The following is an 18974-nucleotide window of genomic DNA, read 5'->3' on the forward strand; positions in this document are numbered from 1 at the left end:
TTATTATTATTATTATTATTATCATTATTATTATTATTATTATTATTATTATTATTATTATTATTATTATTGTAGATGGGATTTGAACGAACACAGTTACATAACAATCTGTTTCAAATACATTAGTAACGTCTCTTTTTTAGTAACATGTCCCGTAACAAAGGTTATGTAACTTCAGTCTGGACGTAGCGTAAGACAAATATTTTGGCCTGTAAAACGGGAAGATTGGAATAGAAATAATCACTCTTTTTAAACTGTTACATGTGTATTAATTTTCTCCTTGCCTTCACCACCAAGTCTGAATTTTTTTGCATTTTTTTTTCTTTTATAAAGTATAGAATTTCGTCTGATAGAGCAGACGGAGATTTTAATCGCATTTGCCCCCTGGCAAACTTGAAAAACATGTTGCCTGCGCCGAGATTCGAGTTCGGATCATAGCCACAATTGCGATAACCATAGCGATTTTCCGTGTTGAAAATGCTAATTGAAGTACAGGTCACCTGAAACTGTGGTGAGGATTAAACAAGTTGTAACGTTGACACGCAGTGTGTGTCTATCCTTGGACTAAAAACAAACAAAATGCTTGTAATCCTATAATTTATACAAGATGTAATCTAACACTTATTATGTAATTACAGCATGTAGAATAAAACAACTTCCGTCGCCTTGGCTCTGTGAAAAACGTACGTGTCTCTCATTAAAACGGTCCTTGGTTCGATTCTCGATGTGGGTAGTGGAAGAGGTATAACTTACCTTCCGTCAACGGGGCTGGTGTTTGTCCCTTATCATATGTAGTCCCATCTTGTCTCAGCGGTGCCCTACACCAATGATCATTGTTGGTGCAAATATACAGGGTGATTCAGGAGGAAAGGGCCATTTTTTTTAAGGAAAAAGAAATATTGTACATCTGTCTTTATTCAACGTTTTTTTTTTTGGGGGGGAAAACCAATCAAAACGGAATGGGAACAGGAGTGGAGTTAATAGTAAATTAAGAGATCGTTGCCTGTATGTAATATTTAATGTAATTGTGCATTTCTTTTTACATAACGTGTACAAACATGTCACCGTCAACCTCGATGCACTTTGCAGCTCGTGTAACTAGATGCCATATTGCTAATTTGAGCTGGTTCGAACATTCCTCATTGTGAGTACAAGCATTTAAAACGCGGGCGGGCAATTGTTTCCTTGTTTCCACTTTCCGCTTGTATATTTCGCTCTTTAATCGAATCTAGAAGTAACAATAATAAAGTGGAGTAAGGTCGGGTGACCTCGGTGGCCAAGCAATTATACCACCGCGATCGATCCAACGCCTAGGATTGAGGTATTGCGTCACTGCCATTAAATATTGGCTTTGGAGAAGGTATTTTCTCATTGGAGCGCATGTAATTCAGCTGGGAGATTTCGAAGTTTCCGTTATTTAAAGGGGTCAGTTAAGAGAGGTTTCACTGTATGTATAGGGGAAGGAGGAGTAAGTTGACAAGGGTAAGAGTTACATTTTTTAAATTAATCTTTTGACATATTAGAAAAGTCATTTAATGTACCAGTTTGTTTAAAAATGTATTTTCTCATAGAATAATGAAAAAAAATATATATATATATATATATATATATATATATATATATATAGAAAGTTAACGTATATAATACTAATTATATTTTTTTTTTAGTCAAGAGTGCAAAATCTTCGTTTTACTCTGCTTGTGGGGTAGGGAACCTACTCCTTCATGCCATCATTCCTGGCATTCATGGCAGGACAAACAACTAATTTTCGGTTTTTATTTTATGGGATTAAAGTTGGGACTTTTACTTTTGCTTTCATTCCTTTCTTCTTCTTCTTCTTCTTCTTCTTCTTCTTCTTCTTTGAGTTTTCTCTTTTCTTTTGGCAATCCACCCTTTTTCTCTTTCCTTTTGTTAAAGCCGTTCTTTTACAGTTGTGCTTGTTATCATCATCGAGGGCAGAGTTATTCTCTTTCGTTTCTTCGAATTCCGATCAGCGACTGGTGAAACGAGAATTTAGCTGTTTTCATCATTCATTTCTTCTTTCACATCTGGCCTAGGAGAAGGTTTGGGTTCATCACACCCTTCAGATGGTCGAATAGGTCATTCTTTGTCCAAAGTAATAAAATTATCGGCTGCGTCATGACAAAACATGCTTCCCTCTTGACAGGCATGCATTGCTGCAGCCACGCGTACTTGCGACCAGGTTCCCCTATCATTCTCAAGAATGTAGCTGTCTTATTCTAACCATTCGAATCATTATCTTCATAATGCAGAGGGCACGACCATAAGTTTATATGAAAAAAATATGTTTCATTTTTAGTATAGAATACTCTGCACTACTTTATAGTTCACAGTTACGACTCACTCTGTATATTGTCAAATCGTTAATGTATGTCAGAAATACAGGGACATCATTTTATTTTTACTTAAATTTTTATTGTACTTGAGTTTTTTAATGTACTTCACTCCCACCCCCTCTACTAATGAAGTTCAACCGTCTTCTACAGAGATCCAAGACCGCATATACAATCATAGTAGCCTTACGGTCACAGTAAACAGTACGTTCCAAAAATATGTTCGCGTTTTCCAGTGACGAAAGAGCTTTCAATATTGAATCATTTTCGCACAGGTACTGTCGTCCATTTGCCTACGTCGTATCCCGGTTTCCCCCACCAGCTTTTATTCGCCAGCTAGTGGCTGGGCTGTCTTAGCTCTTTTCTGAGAACATTAATTTCTGTTAGGAATTGGACGTCTACGTAATATTATACAACTGTTTAAAATAACTTAAATGAAAGGGCCTCGTTAAGTAATTAACTGTCACGTGATTACCTCCCTTTCTACGACCCTACGACATAACCACTTGGACGGACAGTAGATAGTATGTCTGAGTAATTTTATCTTTTCGGATCGGGCAGAAGTGAAGATTAAATTTAGAGTACGTAAGGTACTCTTTTATAGAGTAGGTACAGAATTATTTCAACATGAGTTACTAGTACGAAGAACGAAACTGGTAATTGGAATTAGGCACATTAGAACTGAAGCCTGTATCGAAATGAACGGCCACCATTTTAAAAAATGTGTTTAAATATCCATATTATGCTTATTTTTCAATTTAACTTCATTCTCTATAGTGTACGCTAATGTGCTGTAGACAGTTTAATATACACTGAATAATGAATACGTCCACATGGACAGCTCAGTTCGTGAGTAAAAACACTCATTGTTAACACTGTACTGTATTTTGATTAAACAAAAACCTAATGAAAATTATCAAACTCAAAAGCGCAATATTTCCTAGTTTACGTAAATGGATGAACTACTTTTCTTCCCTCCTGTACCCAGTAAAGTGATTTGTTTGTATATTACGCCAGTATCATCGAACTCCAGTTGTGGAAGGGGGTAGCAAGCGGCGTTGATCCAGAGGTATAGCCAAGTTAATATTAAAAATGTTAGTAAAAATAAAATGATGTCCCTGTACCATTTCGAACTGAATCGGATAATTTTTGTAACAGCTGAATTTTTCTGCATTGCAGATCTCAGGACCCGTCTGCAGGAGGCGACGCATCGAGTCCGGGCAGTGGTCAGTCGGACTCCACGTGTGGAACCCCACCGACGAATCCTGACACTGTGGCCACCAGTACAGGTAGGCCTACTTATTGTCATACCACGTACAAAATAACAATGAGCATGAGTTTGTTAATTGACTTTTTCTACTGAGCGTTGTAGCGTAGCCGATAGGGCAATGGAGCTAAAAGAATTAAAATGAATCCACTCGCTGTGTAATACATGGATTCCCAGACTGATTGTCCAGTGACATTTCGTACACAGTATTTACGTCCACCAGAAATTTTCGTCCAATTGATATTTCAGTCCATAGTAACTTTATGTCCATAACAATTTTGTCCACCTATTTTAATATGTCAACTTACAAAAATCGTCCTGTATAGGCCTAATTTCGTCCACCATACTGAAATTTCCTCAGGAATTTTTGTCCATATTATATGTTTTTAGTCCATATTTCTTAGTTCATAATAAATTATGGTCCATTGTAGGATTAATATATTGTTTACGGAATAATATTAGGCGACTTTATTTCAGTCATATACAATAAAATTAACTACAAATTTACAGGGTGATCCGTTTGGGTATGGATAAAATAAAACCACCGTAAAACATTTACTACTGAACTTTATTTGTTGAAACTTTGTGCATACAACACTGAAAGATGGGAGATTCCTCAGAGCTCAACATGATCCCCATTGCGCACCCTGCACAACTCATAACGGTGATGCAATTCAGCCCACGTCCGTTGTGATTTGTTGAAAAGCTTGAGTAATTTTTACTCTCAGATCATCAGTGTTCCTGGGTTTCTGTGAATATACAATGTCTTTAACAAAACCCCACACGAAGAAGTCAGGAGGGGTTAGATCTGGAGAGTTTGGGGGCCAAGCCAAGAGATAGCTGCTTCATTATGTTCTTTCATTAATAACTAAAAAACTAAGGATTTTCGGACATAAGTTTATATGAACTTTTTTTTTCTTGTTTTGGTGTGAAGAACATGCCCCCAAGGTTTCTCAAAGTATTTCTGAAACACTCTGCATAGGAGTTACAAAATAGGGATCCACTTAAGAACGAAATAAAATAGTGAATCATGTCGACTAGAGACGATCTACCCTAGTGTTACATTTCTCAAATTGAGAATTTCTGTTCGAGCAGTCAAAAATAAAATTCCTATAAAACTAACGAGGGAACTGTTAAATAATGAGATCATGTCTAAACCTCCCCTCAAATTGCGTCCATTGTTATATCTCCACAAAGATACACAAATTAAATAAATTCAGTTCTCACAATAACTATAAGGTTGTGAAATTAAGCTTGAATTAATTAATATTATTGAAGAATTGAGTAGCTTTCAGCCGCGAGGAGAGTTCAATGCACGATCTTATCTCGCATTTTTCGTGAGGCTACGCTACGCATTCGTGAGGGCTGGCAACTCAACTACAGACGTGGACAAATTATTAGATTAAATTAATTATATGTGCAACGGAGCTGTGTTTATCGGCAGAAATAATGAACAAAAATGTATTTTGCACAGAAATAATGAACAGAAAATTGAGTCTGGAGGTTACTAATATTTTGTGAACATTCCCTTATTCTTTATTAACACGTTGATTTTGTCAGGGATGCTGGAAACCAAAGTTTGACACTTTCTTTGAACATCAGCATCATTTGGCCAGATACCAGACAGTGCTTAAATGAGTCCATGTTTTGTTGTAAGTCTCTTTTTGTTCACTTTCTTCTTCAGTATAGATCACAGATTTTCAATTTCGTTCATGTCCGGTCTTCTTGCAGGCCATGGGAAAATATCTTCTGCAGTATATAATTAAAACACCAGTAGTACCAACATAGCCAGAAAAAATATACTTAACCATTGGAAAAATATACCAGAAGATGTAAACAATCATATTTACAACAATAGGGACTCTGTGAATAATACTGATAGTTGATATGACAAATTATATTATGTTTCCAAGAAAAAGTTTTAGTCTAATAATTTGTCCACGTCTGTACTTTCTCCAAGCACGCGCCATTGTTTCTTAGTGTAGCATTTCAAGTAGTGAAGTCTAGAATCCTCGCCTTTTTCTTCATCTTCATTTAATTAGGGTTTTCCTTGTTCATCAGGCCTCATTCTGTGGAAGTATTGTCCCAGCTATTGTCCCATCTCTTGGGTGGTCGTCCGGGGAGTTTTTCTCCCTGATGGTCGTCCTTGTTTACAATTTCGTACCAGTCTTTCTGTGTCCACTCGTTCCACATGTGCTTTCCATTCTCTTTTCCTTATCTGCATCCACTTGGTCACGTCTTGTATATCACATTTCTCTCTTATTGACTCATTTGCCCTTCTGTCCCACATGGTAACTCCCTGGATTTTTCTTAATACCTTCATTTCCGTTGTGCTTATTTTCTGCTTTGTTCTTTTTGTTTCTGCTCTGGTTTCAGCTACATATGCCATCATTGGACGTACCATTGTCTTATATATTGTCGTGTTATAGCATATTTACGACACCGTTTTTCAATATTTCAATGTTCGCTGATAGACGACAGACAGGGAAAATATTTACACCAATATTTTATTCTTGTTTCTTTTTAACTATTATTATTAAAATTTACAATATTTCAATTCGAAATTTTACAATTGAAGATTTCCCCGGGAAAAGAATGTAAAACAATAGTACATTATGCAACGAGCCTATAATGGTAGTAATTAAGACGCTGATATGTTTGTTTATGAAACGAGCGCAAGCGAGTTTCATAATTTGCATACGAGCATCCTAATTACCATTACAGGCAAGTTTCATACGACTTTTTATGCTCGACCATATTTCTAACTTGAAATTATTCATAAGTATTCATGTTATGGTTATGTAAGTGAGGAGCGGAACTGACCTTCTAAATTGTGAGATGTGCACAGACGCGAAAGTATTGATTTTTTTCCGAGGAACGAATGTCATTGACCTTGATATAATCTAGAGAAAAATATGATCATTAATCTTGATATAACCTGGAAATTGATTTAGAATTGAAAAACGAGATGACAAATTGAATTTATTTGAATATTATTTACAATTAACGCTAATTATTATAGTAACAGAACATAACCTTCTGCGACAGTATTGGATTTCCAGCCTCCGTGACGTTTCGTTAGTTGTCTTTCGATGGCATATCCGAGAATAATCGATACTTGCGCTTTTATAATGCTACAATGGTGAGTTCTCATTGGCTGAACAACTGAACTTTAATGAATAGGTGTACTTTAATGAGGTGCATTAAAGGGCTACTACCAGGTATATAATTACTACATTTCGGCATTGTCGAGCATAAAATTAATTAAATATGTGACTTAGGTGCAAGGAGTAATTTTAAAACATTCATTTCAATTCGTAAAAATAAATTACTGTATCCAATGGCTTAATAAACTTGTATCTTGATTAGTGAATGGTTCGGCTAGTAAATATAGGCCTAGTGAAATATGCCCCGGAAATATTATGTTCCTTTCTCCTGAAACGTGTATTACAGATTCGTTGGTTACACCCTTATTCCAGGGAGGTCTTCAATTACACCAGGAAACAATTTGCTTATCCTTCTCTTAAAGTCACTGGGATTTACTTAAAGTGGCATCTGCTGTTATTTAGTTGTCAAAATGTTTTTGTTCGTGGTGCGGCACCAGCGTACATTCGGACGTTGTATTCTTCATTGCAGAAACTCCCGAAAAAGTTTCGCATGAGTATGTTATTGAAAACGTTGCCAAAAATTTTATTTATTTTATTTTATTATTATTATTATTATTATTATTATTATTATTATTTTTTTTTATTATTTTTTTTTTGCTGAGATTTGGGTATTCTTCATTCACAGATATTCAGAAATGCAGTGAATACTAACATAATTGCATCTATGAATTTTCTGTGGCTCGACAAAATAGTTCGAAGAATGTTGCTTTACGAAACTTAAATACCGTAGAAGAGGGTAAAGTCCATCAAAATTTTGAAATTTTTTTTTATGATATTGAAGTTATGCAATGGAGCGAAGTTCCTCAGAAAATAGTATTTGATCGTCATATCCTTCACTTATAAAGGCACATTACAAGAATTGAATTACAATCTATAAAAAAACTGATTTTTTTTTACTTGTGATCGAAGTTACCTGCTTACTGTAAATAGCGTAAAGTCCATCACCATTGAATTTTTAGTTTAACATCGATTTTAAAATATTGCGGAGTAAAGTCGATCACTGTTTATGTTAAAAAAAAACAAATTAAATGTATTACATATATTTTATTTGTTATAAGGGGTGTAAAAACAATAATAATCTACAATATATGCCTATAGCATTATATAGTGCATCTTTTGTTACTGTGATTATACTATTGGATACAATTAGGCCTATAGGTCTCCACTGTACAAACGTGACTATGACTGCCAACTTATGAAACATAAAAACACATTTTAATACTTCACATACCAACAAACAAAGATTTAAGAATTCAAAATTTACATTGAAATACCACACTTCATTTATAATCCAAAATGCAATTCAACATTGCTTAGGTTTATATCAGATGTTATTTGAAATCTTCTCCTCCTCATGTCACTTTAGAAACTACGTTGTTCCCATAGTCAGGTACAGAGGGGTGTACAAAATATGTTCCTTTGGCAGTGCTTCTCTTACCATAATTTCGTCTTCCTCTTTCCCCACTATCTCATCAATGTAAGCTATACTATGACACTTTTCTGTTTATAAGTGTTAGTTGGAGGTATTTCGGTGAACAATTTATTCTTCCTGCTGGTCCTGTCTGTTTCGAGTAGGTCGATGGCATGATCGACTTAACCCTACAAAGGTACAAGTTTTCTTAAAATAATAAGTTTCAATGCTAACATTTACGAACTGCAAAACTATTATTTCAGGATCCAATCTCAACGAAAAGTACTTACGTACACTTCCTGTCTCCTTTCACTGCTGACGATAATTTAGAGTTTGTAAGACTTTGTTTTCATTTAAGAAAAAAAGTTGAAAATAACAATTTTCACTTCAACGGTAATTACACGATGTTCCCATTCGCAGGCTTTTTGTTGTCCCTCTCGCTTACATTTAGAATGTAAGACAATGAAGTCAGCATAACAAAATTTTAACAAGTAACTGAGAAAATATATAATTGTCAATAAAATTCGCAAATGATCGATTATACACCCACTGATTGACTTTACCCACTTCTACGATAGCCCTGAACGAGTGGGCTCCAGATAAGTTTTATCGCTACTTTTTGCGCAAAATTATTATATCATTATCCCTATTTGCCATAGATGTTTTCAGGCTATAATAAAAAAAAATTGGATTCGATCCTACCAAACTAGTTTTTTTTAGAGTAGGTTATTTTACGACGCTGTATCAACACCTTAGGTTATTTAGCGTCTGAATGAGATGAAGGTGATAATGCCGGTAACATGAGTCCGGGGTCCAGCACCGAAAGTTACCCAGCATTTGCTCGTATTGGGTTGAGGGAAAACCCCGGAAAAAATCTCAACCAGATAACTTGCCCCGACCGGGAATCGAACCCGGGCCACCTGGTTTCGCAGCCAGACGCGCTGACCGTTATTCCACAGGTGTGGACACCAAACTAGTACTTTCGAGAATAATTTAATAATAATTTTTAATTTGTTTAATGTTGAGGTGCTGATAACCAACTAACAAGGATTAACATGACACGCTATCTACAGGATGTGCTTCAATATCGGTGTCGGCAGCAGGGGGCCTGAGCAACGGAGGTACGGGAAGCAGTGCCAGTTGTGTAGTCAGCAGCAGTCAGCAGCAGCTGCAGGACCCCACGAGTTCTCCAGTCACTGCCGGCTCCTTCTCTAGTCCGTCTGCATGGCCTTCTCTCAATGATGGGAATGGTAAAGTTTCATGGGTTTGCGTAGTATATTTATATTAGCCCATATACACAAGCCTATCCGAGACAGCTGGTAGAATTGCTGAGAACTACTCAGTATAACCAGCGAATAGGGATTATAAAGAATGGACACTTCGCGTCGGTACCTTTGATGTAGCCGGACTGATTTCAATGACCTTCAAGCCAGCTAAAGCGGGAGATTCTGCTTTCTCTCTAGAGTTGGCGCTGACATCACACCAGCTAGCAGTCGACACAGCGGAAATATAACACATACAATTAATACATCTAGGTACATTATGTACTCAAATAAAATAAATTGGATCCATAAAATAATAAATCCGTCATTAAATGTAATGTCTAGACTCTAGAGTTCCTTTATAATGAGAGTTGAGACGTTGACCCCAACAACAATTAAAATATGTAATGATGTCATAGCGCTGAAAATGGAAAAACAAAACTCATACGAGAAGTAAAACCATATACCTATATTATATTATATACAAATATTAAACGAATTCGATACTTAATTTTATAATATATTACATTATTTTATAATGTAATTTATGATATCTGAAATATAAAATATTATTATTACAACTAGTTTGTCACTGAGAAATAAAGAAAAGCTGTTAACTTGAATTTATTTGAAGCAAAGCGTTACTGGATTATACAGTAAGGTAGGCGAGTTTGGACCCTGTGCCTCAACTCTATTCTCAATTATTATCTTAGAGTATGCTCGATTACACTACCTCTAGCGCTTGAAAGTGTAACTAACCGCCGGCGCACAGAGAAACAAAACACAGGAAAATTCGGTCAGTGTCCATTCTTTATAATCCCTATTCGCTGGTATAACTTTCCAGCTCTCTTGAGGCCATATGGTGTGGTAACAATAACATTACAGTAATATTAATAACAATGATCCTCATAAATCTCCAACGCCAGCAATAACCACCGTCACTATCAGAGATAATCACCAACACTATTAATAACTATAAACATAGTCCCTACCAACATTGTCCACCAGCACCAACAACATTTAGCATCAATACCAATAACCTCGACAACCACAGCCACCACAAACAATGATCACGACCACAACCAACAATAATCACGACCACAACCAACAATAATCACGACCACAACCAACAATAATCACGACTACAACAACAATAATCACGACTACAACCAACAATAATCACGACCACAACCAACAATAATCACGACCACAGCCAACAATAATACAACCAACAATAATCACGACCACAACCAACAATAATCACGACCACAGCCAACAATAATCAAGACTACAACCAACAATAATCACGACCACAACCAACAATAATAATCACGACCACAACCAACAATAATACAACCAACAATAATCACGACCACAACCAACAATAATCACGACCATAACCAACAATAATCACGACCACAACCAACAATAATCACGACCACAGCCAACAATAATCAAGACTACAACCAACAATAATCACGACCACAACCAACAATAATAATCACGACCACAACCAACAATAATAATCACGACCACAACCAACAATAATACAACCAACAATAATCACGACCACAACCAACAATAATCACGACCATAACCAACAATAATCACGACCACAACCAACAATAATCACGACCACAACCAACAATAATTACGACTACAAACAAAAATAATCACGACCACAACCAACAATAATCACGACCACAACCAACAGTAATCACGACCACAACCAACAGTAATCACGACCACAACCAACAGTAATCACGACCACAACCAACAGTAATCACGACCACAACCAACAATAATCACGACCACAACCAACAATAATCACGACCACAACCAACAATAATCACGACTGCAACCAACGATAATAACGACCGCAACCAACAATAATCACGACCGCAACCAACAATAATCAGGACCACAACCAACAATAATCACGACCACAACCAACAATAATCACGACCACAACCAACAATAATCAGGACCACAATCAACAATAATCAGGACCACAACCAACAATAATCAGGACCACAATCAACAATAATCACGACCACAACCAACAATAATCACGACTACAACCAACGATAATCACGACTGCAACCAACGATAATAACGACCGCAACCAACAATAATCACGACCGCAACCAACAATAATCACGACCACAACCAACAATAATCAGGACCACAACCAACAATAATCAGGACCACAATCAACAATAATCACGACCACAACCAACAATAATCGCGACCACAACCAACAATAATCAGGACCACAACCAACAATAATCAGGACCACAACCAACAATAATCAGGACCACAATCAACAATAATCAGGACCACAATCAACAATAATCACGACCACAACCAACAATAATCAGGACCACAACCAACAATAATCACGACTACATCCAACAATAATCACGACCACAACCAACAATAATCACGACTACAACCAACCAATAATCAAGACTACAACTAACAATAATCACGACTACAACCAACCAATAATCAAGACTACAACTAACAACAACTGCGACCACAACCTACAACTGCGACCATAACCAACAACCTACTGCGACCACAGCTAACAATAACTGCGATCACAACCAACAATAACTACGACCACAACCAACAACTGCGACTACAATCAACAAGAACTAAGACCACAATTAACAATTACCACGACCACCAACAACAATAAACACTTCTACCACCAAGAACTAAAACCTTCACAAACAATAACCACAACAAACCACGCAGGCCTGCACAATTAGTTATTTTCTTTTTTACAGTTGGAGTAGTGCAACAGTTTACTGAAATAATTCTATAAGGAAAATTGTGTAATGGTAGAAAATAGGCTAGTGTATCTCATGTAGTCATTCCCATTGGCTAATATCTGAGTTGATAGTGAAGTATTTTGGGTTCCATAGCAACATCTAATTACTTGGAAAGCTAAAGTGCAGTTGTTTGTTTACGTACCAAGATGTTAAACTAATTTATTTATTCGGCGAATGCCTTCTTTAAGTTGCACGTAATTAGATTGATAGAATTAATGACAGCGTCTATATTCAGTTTCTGATGCTGATGAGTTTGTTTGCCTTATGTCATCACTCAGTGAAATTCTATAACGTGAAAGGGGGCACCTTTCAAATGTCTGAGTAATTGCTGATCTAGGTAGAATTACTCGAGGTAATTGATCTGCTGAGTTGAAGGTGACAATTTTTGTTTCCATATAAAATTGTAATTCCTCATGCGATTCTCCACTGTTCGTGGCATTTTTATTCTAAACCACCGTCTTCCTATTTTTGTCCACTAAATATGAAAGACTGAACTTCTTTATCAAGAAAATTTTGTAATGACACTTTACTGTGGATCTTCGGTGGTCTAACTTACTAGCATACTCGCTCTGTGGGTGTGGTTAGCATTTTGTGATGTGTCGTTTGTCGTTTTTAACCTCCTTTTCGTTCAACTAAGACTTTCAAGGTCTAAGCATAATTAAAAAAAAATTATATTCAAAACAAAATTATTCACGCATAGGCCTATTTCTGCTCCATGTTGAAAAATGCAACAAAAAGGTGCCGGAACGCTGTGCCAGCGCGTTCCTCCAGAAGAAAAGCACTGATAACTTTCATGCAGTGAGTGTCGGACATTCAGTGTTGTAAATAGGTCGATGTTAACGCGCAATCGAAAATTCTAAATAAAAAAAACGCGCAGCAACTTGAGTGGCGTTAGAAAACAACAAAGGTATGTATAAAAAATGCGAACCTATCTATGCTGAATGTCCGATAAAAGAATTTATTATCGTTCTTGAAAATTCACCTATTTAAATTACTAATGTGAACGTGAAGTCTGCACTTGGTGGGTTGCACAGAGTTGCTCTATACGTGGCCTTATGGTTGACAGGCCAACACGTAAATCATCTTCAAGGTGCAGCAATTCTTTATTTTTTATATTTCACTATTTTCTTGGTATAAAATGCTGATTAACACAAGTATGACGTTGAAAAGTGCAGTTCTAAAAGTCATTTTAGTTTATTCGGCACCATCGACTCTGATTTGACAAAACATTTCCACATACAAAAAACTCGGGATTTTGTTTATATTCATCTCCACGCCACCTAGAACCATATTACAAGTATTCATCACTATATTTACAAAACGCTGTATGTTTTTTTTTTTTTTTTTTTTTTTTTTTTTTGTGAACCCTGAAGGGAATTTTCACTCACATTATTTGAATTAGCACTGCTGTCATCTAACCCAGAACTTGATTCAGATTGTCTTTTTCAAATTAAAAATTTGTCTATGTAAAATCTAAATAAAACATTTTTCGGAATATGTATTATATATCTTTCTCGTGTTAAATTTAACATGATAAAGACGTATAATACATATTCCGAGGTAATAGTGTTAAAAGTTATGTAATCAAGATGTAAAAACACTTTTGATAAAATAGTCACCCGCTCACACGTATGTATTGAAACTGACCAATATGTTCTGACGATTCTAAACTCTATACTGTTTTCGCTGTAAGAAAAATCCTAATGTAAACATAAGTACGTTGCTGTCATACCCGTGATTGGCTCCCAGTCGAAACACTCACATGACGCAGGAAAATATAGTTCGTATTTGGAAACCACAATCTTGTATTATTTGAAAATAAAATATCGAATTCTACTTGTTAAATACGATGAAACATTTAACTTCACTCATATGTAAAACGCTATGTAAAAGAAAAGCTACTTTTATATTTTGTTATGTACTATGAACGCGGATGAATACCAACAGTAATACCGAAATAGTCTGTTCTTGTAACAATCTGGCGTCACTTGAGCTCGTAGTTGTTCACGTAAGCACGTGGTACTGAAGTATGGCTTCTGCATCCTCAACTGTCCATTGTGAAGACATAAGACTTAAAAATAATTTAATTATAGTAATTATAAAGTAAATGTTTCCTAAGCAAACGAATGCATAGTAGTGAGGTTAGGCCTACTTGACGAGTAACGGGAAATGTTTAACATGAAACAGAATGTACAACAGTAGGCGGGAACACGTACTGAGAATCTATGGCGCCAAACAGCGGCCAATGAAGCCTCACTTCAGTCACGTGCTATTGTTTATATTAGGAGTTTTCTCACAGCGAAAAGATTATACTAGTGGTAAGAGTAAACGAATTACTAAGCATTGTTGCAGGTGTTCACTTTCATTCGAATTATCGCCAGTCAGAAAAATTAAACTGGGCATTGTTGCAAGTGTTCACGTTTCATTGGTAAAGTGTGTCTCAAACCATGGGGCTGTGTCGCGAGACACCGGTTGGGAACCCCTGTATTAACATACAAGATACCTGCTAACTATTGTTTTACTTTCTTTTTCATTTTAAAACTTACAATGAAATGAAAAGCTTCAAATTAAAACGAAAATGCCTTGTCACTCGTATATTCCATCATCCTCTTCCTCTGAGGAAATATAGCCTGAACTCATCACTAACACATAGGTTGCAGGATACTACAATATTAGCCGTACCTGAGTGTGAAACTTGCTACCTACTTGAATTAATCTTAAATTGAGTTGTGTTTTTATCCATTGGGGGTGAGTTGTGTGTGTACAGTTTCAAGATATTTTGTAATTAAAATTCTTATCATCGCTTAAAAAATATCAGAACGCTATAGCAATGCATACCATAAAAGCGCTGACCACCAGCGGCGGATTTTCAGGGGAGGCAAGGGAGGCCGAGCCTCCCCTAATATTTTACCAGAACACAATATGGCAGTAATGATTTTAGCTGAATTAAGATCACAGACAAGTTACAGCAAATGACGAACATTTTTCTTTTTATATTAATTTTACTATTCACTACGACTAAGATGTAAGTTACGTAAAGCCGACCACATTCAGTTTGTGATGCCCGGTCGCTATACTGTAGATAGTACAAATAATTCGTACTGAAAAATAACAGATAGCGCTGTAACCTGTATAGTCGACATCTAGCAGCCTGCAGTGTCTATGAGAGAGCGGGAGAGAGGAGTCGGCTACATGACGCTACTCCTCGGTAACCATGACAACAGCAATTCAACCAATAAGATAGCTAGTTAGAAGAGTGTTTAAACTTGACTAGAACGCGCGAAGGGAGCCGATTTGGAGACGTCCTACCCACCACTGACAGCTGTACTGCTTATAGTCACGGCTGGTTTCGGCTGTATTGGGAAGCTCTCTCTGTCTTTCTCTCTTCTTGGTTTTAGAAAATTGAGTTACGTGTTGTTAGTTTTCTCTCCCTGCGTAAAAGTTTTCATTTATGTTGTGAGATTTTCTCTTGTTTCCGGGTGTTTTTGTTATTTTATTCTTTTGTGTTACGAGATGTATTTGCTTATACAATATTTTAAATAGAGAGTTTAGAAATAAATGCAGATTTGTTTCTAGCACTGCCTGCTGGATCGCATCGTATAGCTGCGTAAACTGCCTGCCCAATCAACGATTATGCGCGAACAGCCGCTAGGTGGCAGGTAATGACATTTGCATATACTGATAATGTTAATAGCGGTGGGCACTGCCTGCCACCTAGCGGTAAAATAACTTTGATTGAGCAGGCAGTATAAGCAGCCATAGGATGTAATCCAGCAGGCAGTGGTTTCTAGCTTCTTCTAGTAGCAGTTATTCAGTATGTTGTGACCTATTTGATCGGTTTGCGAAGAAAGAGGAACATCCAGTTAATTTGCTGTAAAATTAGGCTGTCTAATAGTAATGAGCAAGCCCCGGATTCTTAGGTTCGAATCAATTTTGTTGCTATCTCGTTGCTCTCGAAATATTGTTTTTCTTGTTCGTTTTATGTAGCAAAGAGTAACATTCTTAAATGGGGTAATATGATCTAAAAAGACCTAATTCGTAGGTTAGGACTTAGTGTCCCAAAGAGTGGCAATCTTTACCAAGCCGTTGTAATAGCCTATATTAACAGTATATTGTTTATTTTTATTTTTTTCCCCCGTAAAATCATATAAATTTCTAAACATAAGATTTAAAATCCTAAAACATAAATTGGAAAACCTAATTTTAGTTTCTTAAAATCTATAAATACTGCGCTTGGTAATGAGGTACGTCACAGGCCTTATATTTTTTTATATTCTCATCATTCACGTCTTGGCCTCCTCAACTTTCAAACCCACCGTTCGCTACTGCTGACCACATGTGCAGACATTGTAACTCAACCAGTCAAGCACCCAATCATCCAGTGAACAAGGAAGACTGACATCAGAATGAACCTACTGGTCCATTTCTTAAAGGTGGTGGTTGCTGCGGCGACAGAGCAAATGGTAGCCAGGAAGCTAGAGCTTTGTGGTTGTGTGTAATGATGTTTGGTAATGTCCTCAGCAGTGAAGAGCGAGGTCCGCAGTCCTGGTCTGGGTGACGCCTCATCGCTAAGCCAATCGGAGGCTTTGTACACGGGAACAGGAGACTCCATCGGGTCCTACAGTGACAGCAAGGACTACTCTCAACATCCATATTCTTCCACACAGCAATACTACAGCAGGTGGGTTAATTTGCTTTATCTTTTAATCCTTGGAGGAGATGGACTGAAATCCTTCTGCACTGTTCCCCTGATACTATTTACTTACTAAGATGACACATAAATAGGACAGACAGTTACCTAGCAGTCACCAAATAGGGATATCTTATGCAAAGTTTTACCGTTAGATGGCAGGAGTGTTCCATGCGGCACAACTTGTTGTAGGGCTATATTATGTCATATGTATGTATGTATGTATGTATGTATGTATGTATGTATGTATGTATGTATGTATGTATGTATGTATAGTATGTATTGTATGTATGTATGTATGTATGTATATATTCACACTGCAGTGGGTATATACCCGGTGGCAGTGGTAACTAATTACACTCAATAATGGCAATAATAAACTTATTAATTAAAAATACAATTAATAATAATACTAATAATTAATAATAATACTTTTCCCGGGGGTAAAAGGCGGCCAGAGCGTGATGCCGACCACACCATCTCATTCTAGTGCCGAGGTCATGGAAAGCATGGGGCTCTACCTCCATGCCCCCCAAGTGCCATCATGGCATATTACGGGGATACCTTTACCTTTACCTTTTACTAATAATAATAATAATGATAATAATAATAATAATAATAATAATAACAACAACAGGGAATATCCTAAATTAAATTAAGCACGATCACTTAAAATAACATTTAAAATAAATCTAATTTGTACCTTAAACCTAAGTTCGAACTAAAACCCACGAGTATGATATGTTCATATCTGCACAAGTACCTTTCAACATTACACTCATTTCGCTGTCAACTCACTGCACTGCACTGGAACTACGACACATTTCACTGATTCTATCCTGATTTCACTAACACTTCAAAAACATTTCACTGTTCAAATACTTTGCACTGCCACTATAAACTATAAAGCTTCCCTGACAGGAACACGTTTCACTTACACAACACACTTCACTGACACAACACACTTCACTGGCACAACATAATTCTTCACTGATACAACACTTCAAAAACAAAATATCATTTACACCCTTTAAATACTGTGTATAATTACCGTCTATTAGTAAGGTCCTTAAGCCTATTTTTAAATACATTTTTGTTTGTTGGTAAAGCCTTTAGTAAGTCTGCAGGTAAAGCATTCCAGTCCCTGATAGTACGATTGAGAAAAGAAAACTTTCCAGTGACCGTCCTCTGTCTTCTTTCCCTCAATTTATATGTGTGGTCGTTCCTTGAAGAGTAATTTGGCGGCTACAGTTGATTACGTTTTCCCGCTTGTTGGTTTTCTGTGCGTGTCAAAATTATATATAATTATTATTGTATAATTTAATATAATTCAGTATTTTCTAATCTCATAATTTAATTTAATTTAATTTGATTTACCGTAAATAATAGCGTAAACTTTTATAATACTGAGCGATTCGCCTTAAGAGATGGATGGGGAAATCTGCAGTATGCAGAATATAGATACGAGTAAATTGAATGTTCGTGAACCTAAACGAGAACTTTGAGAACGAGGTGTACGAATAAAATAAATAAATAAAAATAGGAACTTTGTCAAAGGTGAATATTACCTCTTTAATCATTAGTATTGTAAGTACCATACGCTAAAAACAGGATATGCAGCCACCAATGTGTTTTTTGTATAGGAAAGGGACTATCGAGATTGAATTCAGTATTTTTTTCTGTAGTTGCAGAAAGATCAAATGCAATTTTTAATAGGATGATGTAATAATATGATCGCAGTAGTATCACGATTAGTCGTACGTTTTGTAGGTTAAGGACATGCAGTTTTGAATACTATGTACGATGATTTTCAAAATTTGAAGTTAAAACATGGTTTTAATAAATAGAGTACAGTGCATTAAAAACATTATTCACGAAATGGATTTCACTATGGATCGTCCTGGATAATAAACATCCCAGTTAATCGAGAGTTTACTGCAGGCTTAAAATACTGGCGTAAACTTCGGAGACTCCTAGAAGAAT

The 18974-nt window shown here is 36.4% G+C and overlaps 1 protein-coding gene across 1 annotated transcript in view; it reads left to right on the plus strand.

Moving 5' to 3' along the window:
* Positions 1-18974, plus strand: part of eya (eya transcriptional coactivator and phosphatase 2) — a 630584-nt gene that overhangs the window by 564380 nt on the left and 47230 nt on the right. The window contains exons 4-6 of the mRNA XM_069822274.1: positions 3534-3643; positions 9273-9449; positions 16823-16982. Of these exons, the coding sequence (XP_069678375.1) occupies positions 3534-3643; positions 9273-9449; positions 16823-16982 (447 nt within the window). The remainder of the gene's footprint in view (positions 1-3533; positions 3644-9272; positions 9450-16822; positions 16983-18974) is intronic.

Source organism: Periplaneta americana, chromosome 3 (genome assembly GCF_040183065.1).
Source record: "Periplaneta americana isolate PAMFEO1 chromosome 3, P.americana_PAMFEO1_priV1, whole genome shotgun sequence".
NCBI lineage: Eukaryota > Metazoa > Arthropoda > Insecta > Blattodea > Blattidae > Periplaneta > Periplaneta americana.